Source organism: Balaenoptera ricei, chromosome 1 (assembly GCF_028023285.1).
Source record: "Balaenoptera ricei isolate mBalRic1 chromosome 1, mBalRic1.hap2, whole genome shotgun sequence".
In the NCBI taxonomy this organism is placed as follows: Eukaryota; Metazoa; Chordata; class Mammalia; order Artiodactyla; family Balaenopteridae; genus Balaenoptera; species Balaenoptera ricei.
In genome coordinates, this window is record NC_082639.1 from 161,201,366 (window position 1) to 161,224,484 (window position 23,119).

Consider the following 23,119-nt stretch of genomic DNA (forward strand, 5'->3'; position numbering starts at 1 on the left):
ATTTCCCAGTTCACATGCACTTGAAATTCATACTGGATAGTTTCCTTTTATATTTCTGAGAATTTTTATAAATGCTTAATTTCCTTTAAGCCAATTAAGTGGAGCTCATTTACAAATTAATTTTGATAATACCATCCAAAGGTAAAGACATATGTGCACACATAGACATATAGACAGATACAATCAGAGATCTCATAGTTTTATTTTAAAACTTAGTCATGAATCAGGTGTTACAATATAAAACTCACTAGTTTATAACAGTTAGAATAAGTCAAATTTCAAAAGGCCTCTTTCCTCCCTTTTTTTCTCCTCAGTCTCTGGAATTAGAGATGGTCTAGATTACTGTTCCTGAGAGCCCTGGTCTCAAGGCACAGGGAGAGAAAAGCATGTTCTCCTAGAAGGACCTGTTCCCTCAAGGGTCAGAATTCTGAAAAGATGTTTTATTAAGTCAGCTTTCTCTAACAACTGAATATGCAATAAAAGAGCCCATATTGGCTATTTTCAGGGCAAAGATTTCCTTTAATTCCAAATAAGTAAGTACTTGTAAATATAAGTTTTGTACATACATAAACCTGGCGGGGGTGTTAGTCAGAGGCTGGCTTTCTGATGCTCCTCATTTCTCTGTTTGAGAGGCTCTATTTCCCATTTTAAAGTTGAATTTGTCAGGGGTAAAACTTACTAATGAAATTGTGTGGTGGGCCAGTGTGCTGCTTGTGAACTTAACTCCTCTACGCATCACCCTAGAGTCGTTTCAGCCCTCTTATATGGCTCAGTTTCACCCTTCGGTGGTCTAAGACCACTGTGAGTGCTCAGATCACTGAATGACCAATTCTTATACATGATTCCTGGATGAGCAAGTCTTTTAATTAATGTGTGGATTTCCCTGTGGGACCATTGCACGGTATGAGGACTCTGCCTCCACCACTCCCATACATATCTCAGTTGCCTGAGAAAGCTCTAACTGACCAGGAGGGGTCTTGTCCCTCTTCTTTGGAGCAAAGCTCTCATGTAATATCTTCACTTTTATCCTGACAAATTCTATTAAGGCAGCCAAATTGAGGAAAAGAGTCAGATCAGCTTCTTACCAAACTACTCAGCCCAGACCGCTCAGTGTCTTTAAACTGAGCAAACCCCATTGTTTTTCAACCAGCCCCCCCTGCCCCCGGAATCTTTCAACAAGGGGTCCAGGTACCTGTTATACACTGCCAAATAAAACTCAGGATCATCAACCAATACAGGAGATCCAAGAACCAGGAGAGACTCACCCAAACTCGTCTGGACTCTCCAAGGAGGTGGATGGGCACAAGAGGTCTCTGCTGGTATCAGTGTTCCAGTTCCTCCTAGAGTTCAGGTAAAGGAGAGAAGTCTGCTCTGTGTCCCTTCATGGTCGCCAAAACTGTCGACTGGAAAAATATGCACAACATGAGAGTTGTGAGTTAAGTTTTATTTGGGGCGAACGAGGACTACAGCCCAGAAGACAGCCTCTCAGATAACTCTGATGAACTGCTCTGAAGAGGTAAGGGTGGAGGTCAGTATATATGTGATTTTGGTGAAGAGGGATACATGCAGTCAAGCACACATTTTGGCAGAATGTTGTTGCTAGTCATGAGGAGCAGATGTCTCCATTTATGATTTTAGTGATTCTCTAGATATGAGAAGATGCAAGAAACTGGGCTCATAAAATCTTCTGAAAATATCCAACTATCTGAAGGCCTGTTCTGCCAATTTTTCCCAGAGCACAGAATGCCTCATTCCTGATCTCTACCCTAAACTCCTTTCAGGGTGTGTTGAAGGTCAACAACTGCAGTGGCTTGAGACTTCATTTTTGTAGTCCCAGATGGCAAGTGACAATTTTTAGTTGGCACCACACACCAGCTGGGTAAACTTGGACAAGTTGTTAATCTTTGAGAATGTTTTCTGAATTGTAAAATAGGGATAATACCTATCTCACAGGACTGTTATAAGTTTTAAATGAGAAAATATATGTAAAGCACTTCTGATGGTACCTGGAACATAATAGACTTAATAAATCGTAATTAGGGACTTCCCTGGTGGTCCAGCGGGTAAGACTCTGCGCTCCCAATGCAGGGGGCCGGGTTCTATCCCTGGTCAGGGAACTAGATCCTGCACGCACACTGCAACTAAAAGTCTGCATGCCGTAACTAAAGATCCTACATGCCTCAACGAAGATCCTGCGTGCCGCAACTAAGACTCGGTGCAGCCAAAATAAATAAATAAATATATTTTTTAAAAATGGTAATTATATTAGAAAGAGTCCTGGTTAGGTTTTAAAACTTCAGAAACGTAGTTTCATATGGCCCCTCAGGACTGTCGGTGGAACTGGTCATGCTGACTTGGGAAGAGTAAGTGAGAAGAGGTGACAGATATTTTGGGAAAAGATAAATATTTCTGGGGTTAGGGATTAATAAGGACAAACTTCAGGATTTAGGAGATATAGAACCAAGTGTCTACAGTATTGGAAGAAGCATAGGGATTTTATTGGTTTTGTTGTTGTTGTTTTCAAGATTCAGAAGCATTAATGGGGCAACTTTCAAAGCTTGGGGAAGAGAGAGAGAGGGAAGAAGTACAAGAAGTGAAACCTTGCAGGACCCTGTGGGGCCCTCCCAGGTATAAATCCTTTCCATGTGCCCTGTTTCTTACCTGTAGGAAATAGTCTTCATTCAGCCTCCTTGACCTTTCCTGAGTTCCAAAGGGCAGATTCAAACAGTTGCTTATCAGGGAAGGGAGGGATTGCAGAAAGAAAGGAGGAGAAATCAAGAAACAGTAGTGCAGCATGGGGCAGGTTCCTGGTTCCTCTTCAAGGAATATACATAACAATATATGTTTGAGTTCTTCTGCAGGAATTAAGGCCCCCTCCCAGGTGGAGGATGGTAACTTCAGGCTAAGCACTAGATTCTGGGAACACCACCCTGTTACCTCACCACCAACTAATCAGAAGTCTGTACAAGGTAGAAGATAATGAAGACTCTGACCCCCTCCCCAAATGATTCTCCTTTTAAAAACTTTCATGGTCCAGCAGAATCTCTGGAGTTGGTTTTTGGACACAAGTCTGCCTTCTCCCCAGGTTGCCAGCCTCCTGAATAAAGCAACCTTTCCTTTCCAACCAACACTTGCCTCTCAAGTATGGGCTTTCGAGTGGTGAACAGCTGAACCTGAGTTTGGTAACAGAAGTCCATGAGGTTCAGAAGAGAGACAGCTTTCTGAAACTTCAGAAAAATGACATGGTTTTAGTGTTTCAGTGAGTTAAATCTCTGTTTCTGAAAATAGCTATACGTGTTTCTGGAGCTCAGGTGAACTTGAGGTCGACATAGCTTAGGGAAAATGGTGAGTTTCATAGGTTCTCTCTAAATGATTTTTTTAAATGCATTCCAATTTTGTGATTAATATGATATACTATGCATTATGGCACATCATGCTGCAAAGAATAATTTATAGCTATTGAAAAGAATTTAAACTTAACCCACCAACAGGTGTTTCATCACAAAATTCCAGGTGCATGTGGCCATAGGAATATTTTCTTAATCTATACATTTGAAACTGTTATAATCACATTCTGAATGTTCTGATGATTTTTGAAGATCCTAGAATAGTTCCATTTTTCATGTTCATTTTTTAGGGTCTCCTTATTTTGCAGATGTTTTAGAACTGGCTTCAACAAGCAAGCAGGTATCTTATATGATATTTGGCTAATCCACGATAGGTAAATCTGGCTTTAGCTGCACTGAGAGAGACAATGGAAATTTTGAACTACTCTTGAGTGGGGCAAGGGAGCATAAGTAGATAGGGTAGGGGACCCTTGGAGAAAAAGAACCAGGCGTGGCTTTCTTGACAGAAGCCATTTTGTGATCTAAGCCTGGCCACAATGCTTGCCCTTGAACAGGTCTCAGTAATTAATGATCTTAAGGGAAGAAAAGAATGCAGAAACATTGCCTGTTATTAGGCAAGAGAAGTTCTAAAGAGTCCCAGTTCTTTTTCAATGGCAAAGATTAGCCTGAAGTGCTCAGCTACCAGATCAACTGGAACCTAAGGGGTAATGATGTTGACATTTTATGAACTCCATGACTTCAATCAACTGAAGCTTTAACTCTGTCAACCACCCAAGCCCTTTCATGAATATGCTTAAAACTTCTCCAGTTTTACAGTTCTGGGAGACACTGCTTTGGGAAAGATCCCCAGGGTTCTCCCTACTTGCTGCAAGTAATAAATCCTTCTCTCACTCTTTGACTTCTTGCGTCTTTTGGCTCAACACCCACCAAGAGGCAAACCCAGTTTTTTGGTAATGGGAAGGGAAGAAAGGGCGTAAATGATGTAGAAGCTGCTCAGGAGCTGGAGCGCACAGGGTAGCAGTTCAGCTGGGGTGTGGAGGCTCCTGCTAGATCCCTCATTGGGCTTTAATCCAGCCACACTGTTATGAAACAGGGGCTCTTTGAAGAAATTACTTGGGTCACTAAGGTCAGGGACTCATGAAGTGCCAGCACCCTCACAATCCTCCCTCCCGTGACCTTGGGATCAATAGCCTAAAGACAAAGGAGGCCTCTGTGCTTCCCACCTCAGGGGCAGGAAGGGGAGCAGGATGCTTCAAGGTGGCTTACCTAGCTATGTCTTAAAACAGACTTGGAGAGAGCAGTGATTCAGAAGGAGGTAACAAAACTTGTGGGGGCAAGTCCTATCGAAATGTGGTCTGAGGGGTCCACATAAGTACTAAGAACAATGATTATTTAATACAATTTTGCAACCTTAGAGCTGGAAAGGACCTCAGCAACAATCTAGTCCAAACCTTTCGCTGCCATGGAACTCTTCCTTCAAACAAAATCTTCCATAGGAGTCTAAGTACAAACCCACATGAAAGCAGGATTGTTCTGGTTGGGGAAGGGTGGGGGAGGGGCTGGGCGAGGTTAGGAAAAAAGCTTATTCATAAGATTAGAAAAAAATTTTAAATCATCGTGGAAGAAAATCTTTGAATTTATATTTGTATCATAGGCTAAAGAAAACATTGATTGCAAAGAGTAAAGTTCCCCAAACTGACACATTATTAATTTATAAAGTGAAGAGCCTTTGGATTTTAAGGGCATTTTTACTAAAGCCATGAGAACAGGGACTATGACTTTTAGTCACACGGAAATGAGCCTTGGATGGAAATTTTCAGGTTTACGGACTATGCTCTGCAGGCTTGGGGCAATGAGTCCCCAAGCCCCACCAGGTGGCGCCCGTGTTCGGCATTTCCATAACATTTAGTTCTCTCCTCAAGGGTCAGACAGCCTGCCTCGTGTTTTGTAGGTTTAGATAATCCGACTGGCTGTTACGCTCAAGAAAACAACACTTGTGTGTTCTTCTGTTTTAACCTCCTGCCCTTTCACTTTCGTTCCACCTATCCAAATCCGCTTAACCTTGGTGTTGCCGAGGCATCTTAACTTTTCAGAAAAGTAAAGGGAAAAACCCCACCCATTCCAAGGAAGAAGACAGGAAGAGCCTTCTTTCCAGGGGGTCTGGTGCAGCAGGAGGAAGGCTGGGAATTTGGAGACATTTAGTTCAGGCTTCGCCAACCACATGATCTCCTCTGGCCTCAGTTTCCTCATCCTTAAAATGGCTCTGAGCCCTACCATCCGTGGCATCTCATTGCAGGGGAGTCAGACATACCTCAGCTTAAATTCCGGATCCTAGTTAAATCTATATAAAAGAGGGATATCATCTGGTATGGTTACCGAGGTTAAATGAAAATATTCGTGGCGCCGGTGGTGTCACAAAATGGGTTTATTATTATTGGTTTCCTTTGTTAACTCATTACCCTCCGGAGGGACACCCCTCAGTGGAGAAGTCTGAGAAATTACCCATGTCTTTCGTTCTTATTTTATTAATATTCAAGGGAGGTTTTAGAATTCTAGGCTGCAACTTGCTAAGAGATAGCTGACCGTGAGGTGCCGGCTGCCACTTCTGAGGCAGAAATCGGGGGCTGCTATTTCACAAACCCTCCATCAGGGCCTTTCTCCCTCCCCAGCCGCGGCCCTCAGGCCTCAGCCAGCGACCAGAGAACCTCAGGCGGCGGTTTCCGAGCCTCCCGCCTCCCACCTTCCGGAGCCAGCGAGAGCTTCCGAGACACGCGCCGCTCAATGGGGAGAGGCCTCGGCCCCGCCCCTGTGCGTGATCGCGTAGTTGCGCAGAGGCGTTTCCCGGGGCGTGCCGCGGTTGCTAGGCGACCACACCACTCCCCTTCCCGCCCCTGCTGCTCCTCTGGCTGTTCTCGACCCCAGCCAGTCCCGAGCGAACGCGCGCGGAGCTGCAGTGTCTGGAAGAGAGTTACCGAGGGAACGTCGCGGCCCGGGAGGCAGCCGCCCCAGGGCAGGTGGACACTGCTTGCCTGACCGTCCAACCGCCGCCCCTCCCTCCGGGGGGTCCCGAGCTGACGGATGGGAGGCACAGCTCGCGGGCCCGGGCGGAAGGATGCGGGGCCACCAGGAGCCGGACTCCCGCCCCAGCAGCGGAGGTAACGGCGCCGGGGGATAACGGGCTGGGGCGCCCGAGTGAGCCGCTGCAGCTGGCAGGCGAGGTCGGGGGGCGTGGATGGACTGGGCTGGAGGTTGAGCGAGCCCCCAAGCAGGAAGGACGAGGGAAGGGGTCTGACTCCCTCCCGGGACTGGCCCACCCTCTTCCTCTCCATCAGCTCCCCTCCCCCCAGCCCAGCACGGGAGGGGGCTTGAGCAGAGTTAGGGAAAGAAGAATTCCCACCCTGGAGATTATTTCTGAAGTCCTAGATCGGGGGTATATGGTAAGGAACTCTGAGAAGCTGGGATTTTTTGTGGGGCTTTTTAGCAAACTGGGGGAGACAGGGAGCAATACCTTTTCAAAGAAGCCCTGTTGCTCAGAGCAGATAACCAAGGGCTTTGCCGTGAGGGGTGTAGGTGAGGGGCTCTGCTGAGTAGGGCTTTCTGTGGATCATGTTTTGAGAGATTCTGCACCTTGCATTGTATTTTACACCTTAATGGAGAGTAGGGACCACCTGCCCACTTCATTTGCATGGAGACTACCTTTGGGTAATTTCCTTTGGCTATTTATAGGAAATCTTGTAGGTCTTCAGTCTGTCGTTTTCTCTGTAAATGTGGACGTCTGTCCCATTTTGTTTGTTTTATTCATGCTGTTGGCAAAGAATCAGTCACATCCAGAATTTTTGGTTCTTGTCAATGAAGCAGTTTCCGTTAAAGGTGTAATTTTATCAGAATGTAAGCATGTTTTTTAAAAAGAGAACATTCCAAAAATATTTGTAGTGGGTTTTCTGTTTGGTTTTTGTTTTTCGTTTTTTTTTTTCTCTTTGTATTCCTATAACACATCGATTAAGAAAACTCTAGAACTAATTTTACAAAACAGTTTTTATAAGCCACTAGAATATTCCAGCATCGTTTTAAAGATTAAAAAAAATTCTTCCCTTGCAGCTGGGTCATTATCATTGTATTCACAGTATATCATGTAAAAATGATACAATGACATGCTGATGTGTGTTACTGGGAAATCCATGTTCTTGGTGGCAGATGAAATACATTATTCAGGGCCATCTTGTGGATTAAATAAATCCTCTCCGTCTTTTGTGTTCCCTTACAGCGGTGGAGGCACAGTGTTAAAGAGCAGAGAAATGATCATTTGGCATTTAGCTTCCACCATCCACCAGAAAATTAAGTGGGTAAAGACGTGAAATCCAGTACATTTTGTAATTTAGAGAATCACTGTAGTATTTGCTGTAGAATTCACTGTATTTTTCTACAAGTTAGATAGATGTTAAGTAGGAAAGTAAATAAATAAATAAAGAGAAAACAGCCCTAAGAAGGCCTTTTATTTCTTGCTTATGAGACCCAGAAGTGCGTAGACTGGAACTACTCTTCCATTTACAACATGTGGCCAACGGCTCAGAGAGGAAGGTAGAGTAGCCAGTGGTAGAGCTGAGATTAGAATCCAAGTCTCCTACTTGAAAATACAGTTCTCTGTCTTGTTTGTTTGTTCTGGTTAGCTTTTAGGCTTCAGATTTCAACTAGTGTTCGTTTTCAAGTAGTAAGTTAAATGAGATTCTTTTGATAGTCCCTATTGTTAACAACATTCAGAAAGTAAGACTTACTTTAACGATTTCAAAATATAAACCTAGAAATGCTGTCCTTTCTTTAAAAATAAAAAAAGGAGGAAAAGTTGGGTTTCCTCTCTTCATCTGCCAAATACCCCTGTGGTGTGTATTCAGTGCCAAAATGCAGTGTAGACATTTGTTTGTATTAATTATTCTTTGTAGCAGATATGAAGCAGTTAAGACACAGGGTGTTTTGGAAATACAAATGTATATACTTCAGTTACTGACAGATTTTATCTGTAATCCTTTCAACTAGATTGGGTGATGGTGTCTATGATACCTTCATGATGATAGATGAAACCAAATGCCCACCCTGTTCAAATGCACTCTGCAATCCTTCTGAACCACCTCTACCCAGAAGACTAAATGTAAGTAAGTGAAGTAATTCTTTGAGCTCTAATGGGCCTGGAAAGGAGGAAATGCTACTTTAAATGGTCAAGGTACAGTCACATCTCACTGGTAACCCAGGCTATTTTTTATTCACTTTTGCTTTTTCTTGACTTTGAAATAACAATTTCTGTGGTCCAAGTTCAGCTTTTCAGAATGATTTTGATTTGGAGCCCACCTATTCCTTTCAATCACTGGGGTAAATAGGGAAAAAAATGACATGCTACTTTTATCTAGATAGTGGTTATTTTTTTAATAGAATGATATGTACAGTATATTATGATGGCTCATTTTAACAAGAACAAGAAACAGAAAATACCTCTGAACTTACAGATCTGCAGATTTTTCCTGCACGGCAGAAATGCAGTCCTAGCTTATTAGTATGCTTAAGAGAACCATTTTATAGATCATAAATAAAACTTGAACAATACATTTTGGTTTCGATGCATTTAATCATTTTGGAGCTTGCAGACATTTAGCTTTTGACACCGTTTTACGTTTAAAATAATAAATTAATTCCCATTCCCTCGCCACTCGTAGAGTGGTAGGGAGAGCAGGGTTTGGACAAGTTCCATGACAGGGAGAATCTATCCTGTGACTTTAAAATTTGCTGCATATATCATCAATGAACAAATTGAATAATTGAGTAGACTAATTTATCAATAATTCTCCTTCATATTTCTGTTTAAGACCTAAAATTACTTCTATGTAAAAAATTGCTTGCATTTTTCATAGTCCTTCCCAACGGTTTGTCAGCTTTTGCCATTAAAAATCAACCCCTTCACTACTTTCAAGGCTAATAATATTACAAAATACGGGCTATATATATTTGGAAGGCTGGTCACCCTATTATTTTTAATCTCCTTTCTGAAGTGTAGTAAGTTTCCATTCTCCACAAGCTTTTTTTTTTAATATGTAAAAACCTCTAAGAGCTCCAGAACCACCTATATACTCCTTGTGTTGACTATCAGATTTCGTGGTTACTTGCTGACAATTAGCACATCTCTCTGGGAAACTTTTGCAATTGGTCATCATGTGACTTAAAGTCCATTTTAACTTTACTTCAGAGTTGGCCAGTGCTAATCACCATATAGTACGGCAATTAAATTGTATGTTTCAGGATCAAAATGAATTTTTTTACTGTATGGTATTCAGAGTAACACAGCTTGCAAAACACAAGATTTTAGATTCAGCAAATTTTGCTGAAAAAAGTGCTTTTGACCTCTTAGTAACACTTATAGTTCATTATGCCATGACTTCATTGCGAGACGCTATTGCTTATTTCACAAAGTCCTTTGGCTTCATTGTTTATCCAAGATGCCCTTACATTCTTGTTGTAAACTATAAATCATCTGCTCACAGGCTTTTATTGGGTTAGCTTTGTGTTGCAGAGATTTAGGGTCGAGAGCGAGGGAGAGTATGGTGTTTCTATATCTGGACGAGAAGGATATTCCTTTTCTGAATTTCTCAACAAGATCTTCAAGACTTGATTAACACAGTTGAAGATTCTATTTGAAACGTCAAGAGTGCTCCAAATTGATCAGCTCTGTGCTTTGTGACCACCTAGAGGGGTGGGATAGGGAGGGTGGGAGGGAGAGGCAAGAGGGAGGAGATATGGGGATATATGTATTTGTATAGCTGATTCACTTTGTTATAAAGCAGAAACTAACACACCATTGTAAAGCAATTATACTCCAATACAGGTGTTAAAAAAAAAAAGAGTGCTCCAAATTAACAATGTATATAAAGGATTCTTAAATAAAACATGATTAATCTGGCATTATTTATCTCTCTGGATATAATTACATAGTTAAAATATTTGAAGTCGATTGCAGACATTGGTCAGTTATTGTGATTATAACCCTAGACTAGACATATATAGTGTTTTGTAACTACTTTAACATGTGTGAAAATTGTAGATTCTCCTAGAACAATGGAAGGAAGATTTTATTTCTAGCACAGCAGACTTGATCCATAATTGATTCAGACCAGTATTTGAGTTATTACAGGAAAGGAAAGACAGCTAAGGCGAGAACCCCTCCCTGTGTGGAAAAAACTCCTTTCTGGAATTCTTCAGATTCATTGGAGGTTCAAACCTTGACAGTCCACAGGGGGACTAGACCTGAAGTGTCTTGTTCTGTTCTGGGAGCCACACTTGCAGAGATACATAACGTGCAGCCCGTGTTGAGAATGTGAATAGGATATAGTAAGGCAGCCTGACCCAGGCGTGTGAGGTGGAGGATGTGATGGGGATGATGAGCCTAGAGAAAAACTGGTGAAGGCAGGACAGCCCCTTTTAGGTATCTGAAGGGCTTTAACATGGAAATTTGGACACTCCTGTGTAGTTCTGGAGGGGAAAATAAGACTTAATTTGCAGAGAGAGAGATTTAGGCTCACTTTAAGGAAAAACCATGAGTCAGGAAATCCAAATGACATCCTTAATCTTATTGTAATAGTTCTGTGGAAATTAAATTTCTGTTGTTATTAACATTCTGTACCTGAGACCCTCTCTTTATCACAAACAGAAATGAAGACCTCCAGAGCCAGCACAGCCTTATATGTAGGCAGAGTAGGTGAAATAGTAGGTCCACCCAGGGGTGGACCCTGGACCACAAATACCTTTCCTACCAGCTTGTCATTGATGACTGCGGGTCCTAGAGAGTCATTCCCTTGGGTTAAGGCATTGATCTTGTTAAAGGTCAAATATCTCTGGGGAGATAACCCATTAAATTGCACGGCAAGTTGCAAGGAGGTTTTATGTGGGGGAGAAAGTGGGTGAGGTGTTTCCATGCATCCTAAGGGAAGGCTGATTGTGCGAGCCTTCATGGAGCAGAAGGCATAGTTGATGCCAGATGTCTGGCGGAGGGAGAGTCTGGAGCTGCAGAGGACGGCACCACAGAGAGAAAAGATAAGCTAAAAGGGGAAAGGGAGGGTGTATTGGAGTTTAAACAATATATTGAGAATTTTGCCTAATTGTTACCAGTGTTTTTAACATGTTTTATAGTTTCTGAGGGTCTTTCACATATATTATTAATTATAATTTGATTCACACAACGTCGTGCAAGGAGGTATTATTATCCACATTCTAAAGATAAAGAAATTGAGGCTAAGAAACTGGGCTAAAGGTTAAGCCTACCCTGGGACCTACAGTTTTTGAGCAGTGTAGCCAGGACCCCAGCCTAGGCCTTCTGACTTCACATTTCTTCAGAATGTGTCCCCAAGACTTTGGCAGTAAATATTTAGATGCATTTAGGTTAGGTAGTAAAAATTTAAGGAAAACTGGTTTAGATGCATGCAAATATTTGGTTTTGTTATGTAAATCTACCTAAAACCGAATAATTATAATTCCCTAGCTCAGCCAAACCTATCTCCTAATAGATTGTAGTGCCTTGAGGTAACCTGTTTTTTGGCATTTTTATAATTGTGAACAATTAATGCTCATGTGAATGTTAGATGGATGGATGAGACCTTTTTTTTTCATCCCTAAAAACAGGAATGGTTATTTGACTTTAATTGCTGATAAAAAAAATGTTGCATTATATTTACATTTTAACAAGGTATTTAGGTTCTGTCTGCAAGCCTATTTTATTTTCTTGACTAGTGATAGTTCACTATTTTGGTATCAGAGATCTCTCCTTGTCCGTATCTTGCCTCTTTATTTAGAAACTCAATGCCAAAGTATGGCTACTGTTGTACTGGCTGCTTTGCTTATATGTAAGATGGTGCAGTGCCTCAGTTTTGTAACTGTAGTACTATATAAATGTTTAAATTGATTAAATGACCTAAAAGAAGCAGGCAGGAACTAATGTCGTGCTTTTATAACTAAATTAGGGGCTGTCTAAAGTATGCCAACACTTAATTTTTTTTTCATCCCTTTTTTGTTGTTTATATTTTCATCTTTTATATTTTTATTTACATAGGTGATGGGTCAGGTGTTGTTTGCTTAGGTTATATTAAAATTCTATTTTTTAAATGGTTGGCCACTTTGGATCATTACCTTATAATTTGTGTTATATTTTAAGAGATCATAAATATAGCTCAGAACTTCTCTGGAATTATCTACCCTTGATCATAGAGGCTCTCAATCATACAGATCAGGGGTACAGTTCTTCAGGGTCTGTTAAGAAAAATAGTTGTTCTTTGAAGTATCCCAGACTTTTTTTTTTAAACAACAGATTTAGCACTTTTTTTCTTCTTTCCTTCTAGCACATTATATTTTTCTTAGTATTTTTTTAGTGTTTGGCTTTTTCATTGTCTTTCCCTCCATCGAGTTTCAAAGAATCTTATTTCATTTCAGACGTATTTAGTAAGTAGAGTTTTTTCTGTGGGTTATTGTTCCTTGCAGGAAAAGGTGATGCCAAATCAAGTAAAAAGAGTTGTATGCCTTTGTCACGTAGGCTTTTGCTGAGGGAGACTAGTGTATGTGTCTATGAGCAAGGGAGGGAGAGAGAAAGGAGACTCTTTGTCTTTAGGAGAGTTTTACAAGAAGCACCCTGGGGCCTTAGATTCTCACTGCTATTCATCAGATACATAAAGAATTGGCCTTGGTGATCTCAAGAGTTCTCTCTGGATTAGAAATTTTTTGATTCAATGAACTGAGATAGAAAGATGTGATCATTTATTTGGGGACCCAGGAGTAGATGATGAGGCCTTGGTTGATTCCAGGCCAAAGTCAACATTCAGCCCTACTGGAGAATAGTACAGGCACTAGGAGAACCTGGTACCAGGTTATGTTAATGTTCTGGACCAAGATTCAGAAGACCTGGGGTCACATCCTGCCTCTGTCCCTTTATCATTTACAGAACACTTTAATATGTATTATTTTGCTCCTGGTACATGCCCTTAAGATTTGGGAAGGTACTTGAATCAGTTTGTAAACAATATAGGACAGTATATATATAACAAGTGCCGGGCTTCCCTGGTGGCACAGTGGTTAAGAATCTGCCTGCCAATGCAGGGGACACGGATTCGAGCCCTGGTCCGGGAAGATCCCACATGCTGCGGAGCAACTAAGCCCGTGTGCCACAACTACTGAGCCTGTGTTCTAGAGCCCGTGAGCCACAACTACTGAGCCCCTGTGCCACAACTACTGAAGCCCGCGTGCCTAGAGCCCGTGCTCCACAACAAGAGAAGCCACCGCAATGAGAAGCCCGCACACCGCAACGAAGAGTAGGCCCCGCTCGCCGCAACTAGAGAAAGCCCGCGTGCCCGCGTGCAGCAACGAAGACCCAACGCAGCCAAAAATAAATAAATTAAAACAAACAAACAAACAAACAAAAACAAGTGCCAGATTATGTGGTAGACTCGAAAAGCTGCAGTTAAGATGTGAGTGTAAGCCCATAGTTAGTATGGGCTTGGAGTAGTTCTAAGTGGAAGAGGGAGAACTAGAATTGGGCTTTGAAAGAGCGTAGGATTTGAGTGGATGGGGTGAAAAGATTCTCGGTAGGAAGACATACCAGTTAGAAGGAATCTAGCATGTTCCGGGTATGGTAAGATGACCGTCTTGTCTTGAACAAAGGGAGGCCTATGTAGTGGGGCTGGGGTGGCCATAGCAGTCAGGGAACCTAAGGATTAACATAACACGAGTTTCTAGAGACTCCTGCTTTTCTCATCTCACTTTTGGGTCTTTTGACTACACAACTGGCATGTTTTGTTGTTTTGTTCAGTCAGGGGGACGATTCTTTCATTCTTCCACCGTTTTTAGTGACTTTAACTTCTTCACTTCTCTTTGCCGTAGATCACCACTGAGCATTTAACAAGAGATCCTACTCAGCGCTTCCTGAATGGAGGTGAGATGAAGGTAGAACAACTATTTCAAGAATTTGGCAACAGAAGATCTGATACTTTTCAGTCAGATGGCATCAACGACTCTGAAAAATGCTCTCCTACAGTTTCTCAGGGTAAAAGTTCAGATAGTTTGAATACAGTAAAATCTAGCAGTTCATCCAAAGCATCCAAAGTGTTGCCTCTGACTCCAGAACAAGCACTGAAGCAATATAAACACCACCTCACTGCTTATGAGAAGCTGGAAATCATCAATTATCCAGAAATTTACTTTGTGGGTCCAAATGCCAAAAAAAGACATGGAGTTATCGGTGGTCCCAATAATGGGGGTTATGATGATGCAGATGGGGCCTATATTCACGTGCCTCGAGACCATCTAGCTTATCGATATGAGGTGCTGAAAATTATTGGCAAGGGCAGTTTTGGGCAGGTAGCCCGGGTCTATGATCACAAACTTCGACAGTACGTGGCCCTGAAGATGGTACGCAATGAAAAGCGCTTCCATCGCCAAGCAGCCGAGGAGATCCGGATTTTGGAGCATCTTAAAAAGCAGGATAAAACTGGTAGCATGAACGTTATTCATATGCTGGAAAGTTTCACGTTCCGGAACCATGTTTGCATGGCCTTTGAGTTGCTGAGCATAGACCTTTATGAGCTCATTAAAAAAAACAAGTTCCAGGGTTTTAGCATCCAGTTGGTTCGCAAGTTTGCTCAATCCATCTTGCAATCCTTGGATGCTCTCCACAAAAACAAGATCATTCACTGTGACCTGAAGCCAGAAAACATTCTCCTGAAACACCATGGGCGCAGTGCGACTAAGGTCATTGACTTTGGGTCCAGCTGTTTTGAGTACCAGAAGCTTTACACATATATCCAGTCTCGGTTCTACAGAGCTCCAGAGATCATCTTAGGAAACCGCTACAGCACGCCCATTGACATATGGAGTTTTGGCTGCATCCTTGCAGAACTTTTAACAGGACAGCCTCTCTTCCCTGGAGAGGATGAAGGAGACCAGCTGGCCTGTATGATGGAGCTTCTAGGGATGCCACCACCAAAACTCCTGGAGCAATCCAAACGTGCCAAGTACTTTATTAACTCCAAGGGCCTACCTCGCTACTGTTCTGTGACCACTCAGGCAGATGGGAGGGTTGTGCTTGTGGGAGGTCGTTCACGGAGGGGTAAGAAGCGGGGTCCCCCAGGCAGCAAAGACTGGGGGACAGCACTGAAGGGGTGTGATGATTACTTATTCGTAGAGTTTTTGAAAAGGTGTCTTCACTGGGACCCCTCTGCCCGCCTGACCCCAGCTCAAGCACTAAGACACCCTTGGATTAGCAAGTCTGTGCCCAGACCTCTCACCATTGAAAAGGTGTCAGGCAAAAGGGTAGTAAATCCTGCAAATGCTTTCCAGGGCCTGGGTTCCAAGCTGCCTCCAGTTGTAGGAATAGCCAATAAGCTTAAAGCTAACTTAATGTCAGAAACCAGTGGTGGTATACCTCTGTGCAGTGTATTGCCAAAACTGATTAGCTAATGGACAGCTGGTGTGCTCAGAGACGATATGTAGGTATTTTTAATTATCTTGCAAACCTGAAAATGGAAAAAAAAACCCAAGCCCATTCATGGATATGTTTTTGGTAGACTAGATATCTTTTTTTAACAAGGCAAAGCATTTTTATATGACTGCAAAAGAACTCTTGAAGGGCTAATTACCTAACCAGCTTGTATTGGCCATCCTGGGATACATAGTAAAAGGCTTTTTATAGGTCAGTGCATCTTTTGTTATTATTGTCAGGTGTGCATCAACCTGTGTATTATGCTGTTGGTTTAAATCCCTTTCTCTCAAGGTAAACGATATACCAGAAAGTATATCCTGAACATTCACTTCTAGTCTCCCTCGGCATCTGTTCTAGAGGGTTAATTTGGGACATGGCCGTAGTTATAGATGAGACTCAAAGCTAGATCTCTCGCGCCAGCAGCCTGTCCTGTGGGCTCATGCTAGGTGAAAGGGCTCACAGCAGAGTACAGGGTGGGGGAAGCTCCGGGAAGCTGTGGGTCCCCTAGAAAAGTCTCGTCACTGCTTCCAAGTGGCTCATTTCTCTGCCCTTCAATTCTGTGATGCATGGTGTTTTTATTGTATGTTGTCGTTATTATTTTTATTTATTATTATTTTGCCACTGGTTTGTTTCCTGGGCTCTCAAAGCATTTTACAGACATCTTACCACTTCACAAAGTACTGGTTTTAAAACAAGTCATATGCATCCCTCCTCCCATCTCCAAGGAAGATAAAGAAGTTCTTGGCCCCAAATGACCCAGAACGTTAAAGGTAGAATCAGCCTGCAAACTGCAGTTCTGCATTTCCATGGACTCTTTCCTTATAAAAGTGATTGCTATCACATAACCCTAACTACAGCCTCATTGCTTTCGCTCCTCTTTCCAGCTATCTGCCACCTTAATGTGCCACAATTTTCTCACTTTCAGTTTAAACCGAAGACTATTCCCTAGACTGGGAGTGAGCTTCAGATATAAGAAGAAAATCCAGAAACTGGTGGTAATCCATTTCATTTTTTCTTCACTTCAACGTCCTTTCTTTTTCTCTGCTAAGATTTAAACAGTGAGGGCTGGTAATAAAACTAATTGCTGGCCAGATGCCTTATTCAGAAGGATGGTGAAAGGGACGGTAACTAACTCACTGCTGCAGTTTTGTTTTTTTCCGCCTGCCGTGCCTCTGCTTCCACCCTCCTCCAAAACAAGAGTCCACCTGAACTCTGTCCTGACAGTGTGTTCTTCAGAGTAGACCTTGCTTTCTCCAACACTGTTCTCAGGAGTATCCAGTTCCATTTTTATGATAGAATTTAGTCTCTACAGATTCCATAAGGTCGGAACGAGGCTGTTTCTGTTGGGCAGCACAGTCACAAAAAGAAGGAAAATGCCATGGGCCTGTTACTTAAGGAACTTTTGCCTTAACCAAAAGTATTCCTCACAGCACAGGCTGTGAGAACAAATGTCCAGAGCATGGCCCCAGCCTCTCAGGCACAAGGACCACAGGGCAGAGAAAGGTTCAGACTGTGACCTCAGCCTCTTACAAAGGGGGATGTCCTGGTACTTCTGGGGCCTGAGCAAGTGGACTATTTAAAACCTTAATTATTTCCCCTACCCCTAGTTTACAGAAGGCGATGGAATATGCAACTCCTTTCAGCCCCCTAACTCCTGCTGAATGCTCTAACTTACAGAGAAGTTGTGTAAGACTCCTGCATTATCTAGGCAGAGCATATGGTGAGGTGGTTTTTCCAGTCATTATCTGTGTGGGAGACCTGCTCTCTTAAGCAAACTGTGTTGAAAGGACTGCAACCCCAGACACATCTGCCACGTGCTGGATTTCGATGTCTGTGTTGTCAGTGAGATGTCTCCTTGGTCAGCCAGCATTGGTGTGTGACTTGGGAGAGAAGGGAGCCTGTGGCTGAGGTTGGCGTGTGGTCTGTTTTTGTGTAGTGAATGGACCATGAGGTTACAGAACCTGGGCCAAGCGACAGGATATAGACAACCCATGACACTGTACAAATTCTAGAAAGCTCTGGGAGGGTGAATGGATGTGTTTATGCCTAAATTTGGCAACCTAGAGGGTGACGCAGAGCAGAGTCATTCAAGTTGGCATGACTGTCTTCTGCGGGCCGGTTCAAGTTTGGGGAGAGTGGGCTGCTCTAAAACATGGCGGTTGTGCCAGATGGATTTGAGGAGGTTTATGAGTGTGTTTCAAGTTTAGGGACAACTGTAGTTTTTAGAAGCTGTCACCCTTTTTCCAACCACTGTCAGATTTTTGCTTGGATCCCTGCCCAGCCATAGCACTGAATGACCAAATTGGATCAGAGTTAGTACAGAGATTCAGGCTGTGTCTTACAGTTGCTGGATTGTTCTTTAGCCATTTTTGTGATTTTAATTAAACAGGTCAAGTTGGTTGACTTTTTTTTTTTTAATATTTATTTATTTATTTGGTTGCACAGGGTCTTAGTTGTGGCAGGCGGGCTCCCTAGTTGCAGCTTGCAGGCTCCTTAGTTGCGGCTCACCGGATCCTTAGTTGCAGCGTGTGGGCTCCTTAGTTGCGGCAGGCGGGCTCCTTAGTTTCAGCCTGCAGGCTTCTTAGTTGTGGCTCGCTGGTTCCTTAGTTGCAGCACGTGGGCTCCTTAGTTGTGGCATGCGAATTCTTAGTTGCAGCATGCATGTGGGATCTAGTTCCCTGATCAGGGCTCGAACCTGGGCCCCCTGCATTGGGAGCGCGGGGTCTTAACCACTGTGCCACCAGGGAAGTCCCGCCTTCTTTTATTGATTTTTTTTTTTTTTTTTTTTTTTACAGTGTGGAGTTGGAGAGAAGAAAGGTACTCCAAGGTTTGTTCCTGGGTGTGGGTTTGGGGGGCTTGGAACTACATTTGTTGAATCACAGTAAATCAAGTAGTATGCAACATCATGAACGAGGAACACTCTGTATTGCTATTTGGAAACTAGATACAAGGCTCCCAATCTCAAAATCAATGCAACTTTCTCCAAGGGTCAGCTATTCAGAAAATCTTGGCTTCAAGAGAAGGTCTAAGGTATATGGACATTCAGAAGGATCTGACCAGTCTTCCAGACAGAAACATTTCCACTGTTGTGACAAAGTGATGAGGGCAGTTTGGCTGGGTTGTGTTGTTCCCTGAAGTGTGTGGGTGGAGTGGCTTTTGTAGTTAGAGGGCAGGGACCGGCTGATTCACCTTTGCAACCCCCTCCCTCGGGAGCAGCAGCCACCACCTTCCCCACCCTTCACCACCACCACCATCACTCCCTCCTCATCTCACTTGGTTCCTCTGAATCTGGATCCCATGATCGTGTCTCATTGGCATCCTCAATTCTCCTTCCTCCTTGCCCTTCTCACTGAACTAGCCTCATAATCCCTCAACATGGACCAATTATACATCTGGATTCTCACCTGCATTGTCCACTTTTTGGGGAAAGAATTGTTCAGTTGTGAAAATGGGTACCCCACAAAATACCAGGCAATGAACCTGCAGCATTATCTCATTTGCTACCTCTGCAGGACGGGAATTATTATTATCCCCATTAACCAGATAAGAAAACTGAGGCTTGGTTAGTTCTTTTTTCGATGGCACATTTGAGGAGCATCTTGGGGAGATAGAATTATTTATGCCTTACTTATTTGTCAGCTAAGAATAGTTGCTGCTATTTTAATTTTATAATGTCAGTGTCTTTTTGACGCCCCACCCATCTTGATTAAATTATCACTTTATTTGGTCAAGATTTTTTGGAGCCAATGAGAAGGATGACAGTAGAAACCAAAAGTGTTTGTTTTCCTTAAATCTCTGAAGGTGACAAAATCTGGAAGAGGAAATGAGGGTGAAGTCCCAAGTTTCTGATTGAACTCTAGGAATGAGGTGGCAGGTTTCTTTATATCATCTATTATTATCATTGTCACGAGAATATAAAGGTCATTGAATCTTACTGTATGAGTTAGTTTTATCTTTAACCACTCAGCTCCAAGAGAATGCCAGAAACTGTCTGCTAATTCTCTTCCATGTGTCTTCTCCATATCTTACTTCTGGAGATGACGATTAGGGTTTTTAAAGATACACTGTTTCTAAGTTGAGAAATGGGAGAAACCGTGTTCGGATGTATTCCTTCACTGATCTGTGAGCACTGCCTTCCCAAAGCCTTGCCAACTACTACATGGCTTGTCAGCAGTCCTTTGGGTGTTTCCCAAAGTTCACTCCAATTCAGTAAGAGTGAGCAGTGAGGTGTAGCACACGACGGGGGCTTAGCAGGGAATGCAGAGATGGGTGGGGGATACGGTCCCAGCTCTTCCTGACCCAAACTTGCTGTGACTGACTTTTAGCCAGTCCACTTCAGTGTCTTCACTAGCAGGCAGTGGACTTCTCTTGCTACTCGGAGTGGCCTGTGGGCCAGACCAGCAATATCAGCGTCTCCTGGAAGTACAGAGTGCCGGCCCCACCCTAGACCTTATCAGTCAGAATCTGCACGTTAACAAGATTCCCAGGGGGTTCACATGCACATCAAAGTTTGAGAACTGGATTCTGAAATACACACTAACAACCATCATTCTCCCCTTGCCCCAGGAACGAAAAAAATAGTGAGGAGACTTGGGTTTGATGCCTGACTCCGAATATATTTCATCTCTGACTTGGGCAAGCTGCTTCCTCTGGAGCGTCACAACATTGAGGTGGTTCTCCTGATTACGGAGAATGGAGCTTAAACGCCCAACACCCACACAACTCTAACCCGACTTTTCTAACGGTAAAATGAGAAACAAAAGCCAGGCCGCAAAGAGTGGAGCGGGGTCACTGTTTTTCACTTTATTTTAATCTATAGGAAAATTTAAATACAATTCTAGGTGGAACTTTTAAACGCTTTTAAAAAAAATTATTTGAAAAAAAAAGCATTTAATTCAGATCCATTTGGCTTTCCTTGCAACCTCGCCAAGCTCTTTCCATTCCAAACTGCCATCCAGGGAGGGACTCTTCTCACCCCTTATATTGATTTTTAAATTCACGAAATCAACCGAGTTTCCAAATTGTTGTTGACACAGTACAGAGCTGGGTAGGAATGTTTGTTTTATTTCATTCCTAAGATCATGTTTTTCTTTCAACATGGAAAATTGGCTAATCCGGCTAATACCTGCTTATTTTATTAGACTCCATCCCACTTTCTACCCTCACAGTGACTGATCTGTTTATCATGTGCTGTCACGATTTCTCCTTGTATCAGAGTGCAAGCTTCAGACGGGCATTCCCATTCATCACGAAGCTCTGAGTTAATCGGTTGTGACGCTACCGAGCATGTGCAGATGATGGGGGTTCGTTTCCCTCCGTGTACCAGGAGTGTGCTCACCTCTTGTCTTCTTTCAAGTTGACCTACGTAGTCAATCTCCGATCTCTTCTTTTTGAGAGAGGGTAATTGGAGAAGGGTTATGTGAGGCCACCTTCTTCTGGTCCGGTATTTGATACTGATAATAATGAAAAGGAAAATGCAACCGTAACCTAACTATGATATTAAAGAGTCTGCTTCTGTCTCCCAGGGGCTCTGTGAAGAAGGAAAGAGTCTAACCTGCATCTCCTTTCCCAGATGAAATTAATTTATGACCATAGTAGTATACTTTATTCCTAGGTGTTTTAAGGTGCGGATTGGGACAGACAGGTTAGCTGGCTGATGTCATTATATTTTAGTTTTCATGACACTGAATCTGTTAAGAACGGGGTTTCTTGCGTGATCAAAAAACTGAACAAAAGATTAAACAAAAATTTCAACTGTGAAACAGTCGGGATCTGTAGCAGCTAGTCATGTTGAAACTTTCTGTTTTGCTTAATTCCTAACTAGGCCTAATTAAAGTTAAATGCGAAATTTTAGGTAGCAGCCGATAAATTGTTCTGGGCTTTCCTAACAGAATACTCCTACTACTTTAGCGAATCATGGAAAACTCTTTCTCATTTACTTTTGACTATTTCTCTTTCATCTATTATTCAATGTCATGAACACGGAAGTTGGAAGAGTGACAATGATTGTTCCAGACTGCGTCTGTATGCTTTTTCTCTTTTGAGAATTAAGGATAAGAGCTTATCCTTTGAACCAGGTAGAATTGCTGGAACATGCTCTCCTCTGTCTCTTCAGTCTGGCCGGAGGTGACCAGTCTGTAGAGCCCTATAACTTAATATGCACAGAGCAACTGCAGGCATCCACAACGTGAGCAACCTGGAGTCTTCCAAACAAGGAGAGAGACGAGGCCAGGGATCAGCAAATCAAGGAAGAGTTGTCCTCTGCCAGGAATCAGCCTCTCAGTTTTTAATAATATTTTTAATATCCTCTTTTCAACATGACATGTCCCGCTTTCACCTTCAAACTGTGCTTCCTAAAGCCCAAGATTTTAAAAGAATTTACTTCCAAACCTGGCCTTCAACCAGAATGTGATTAGGGGTAATCCTTTCCAAGTGCCTGTCAAATTATGCCTGCTAATTTCAGTGAGAAAAGTTTTTAAGTGAACCCAACCATGTAAGGACTAAAAGCTCTCTGGTCCCTGAGAGCCATAGCCCCTGAGATAAGCCAGAGCTACAAATATATCGTCTAGACTTTGAAAGAAAGAATATGATTCTTAATATAGCTCACCAACCACTAAGTCAAGCCCAAGCTCTCATAATTTTTTCTATAACAGGAGAAGCCTGCCTGACAGTTGACTCGAAAGATTCTCACCTCTTCTGCTACCACAGAAATAAACTAAAAAGAAAGGACTCCCCTAAATCAGGCCAGATGGTGACCTGTGGCTATTTCAGCTCAGGATGTCAGCCTCTAAAGCATCAGGTTTGAATCATTTGGGATCATGGGATTCTATCATTGTTCACTTGAATCTGCTGACACACTTCCTCTGGAAAGCGCAGTTTGGCATGGATGAGTCAGTGTTTTTTTTTATTTTATTTTATTTTAGGTTGTTTGTTTTTTAAAAAATAAAAATTGCTTTGAGAATTTTTCAGCATCTCATAACTGTTTCAAAACCAAGGCTGACAACTTTCCCAGCAGGCCCTGAGTGCTATACTCTGAAATGTTCCCAGTGTGGTAGGCAAGTTATCAATCACTGAATTTTTAGGGCTGTGCTGCAGGTACTGCCTCTCTTAACTTGACGACAATGATAGAGAAAGAAAATGCTCAAAAAAGAAAATATTGGGATGAGAAAAGAAGTGGAATGAGAAACAGCCTTGTAGAGATTCATCCTATAATATCCTTTTAGTTCCCCAGAGCATCTGTCCATAAGCTCTGGCATTGTTGTAAAGAAGGGAGATT

The 23,119-nt window shown here is 42.6% G+C and overlaps 1 protein-coding gene across 2 annotated transcripts; it reads left to right on the forward strand.

The window, feature by feature from the left end:
• The first annotated feature begins 6,283 nt into the window (after window positions 1-6,283).
• Window positions 6,284-22,804, forward strand: DYRK3 (dual specificity tyrosine phosphorylation regulated kinase 3). Of its 2 annotated transcripts, XM_059940580.1 has the most exons (5): window positions 6,284-6,502; window positions 8,379-8,490; window positions 14,247-16,838; window positions 18,639-18,670; window positions 21,059-22,804. In XM_059940580.1, exons 1-3 carry the CDS (start codon window positions 6,426-6,428, stop codon window positions 15,819-15,821), a joined length of 1,764 nt encoding a protein of 587 aa, XP_059796563.1. In that variant the 5' UTR covers window positions 6,284-6,425; the 3' UTR covers window positions 15,822-16,838; window positions 18,639-18,670; window positions 21,059-22,804. The 2 variants fall into 2 exon arrangements, with proteins under 2 accessions (XP_059796563.1, XP_059796569.1); XM_059940586.1 differs by lacking the exon at window positions 6,284-6,502 and having other exon boundaries at window positions 8,415-8,494.
• Window positions 22,805-23,119: the final 315 nt, after the last annotated feature.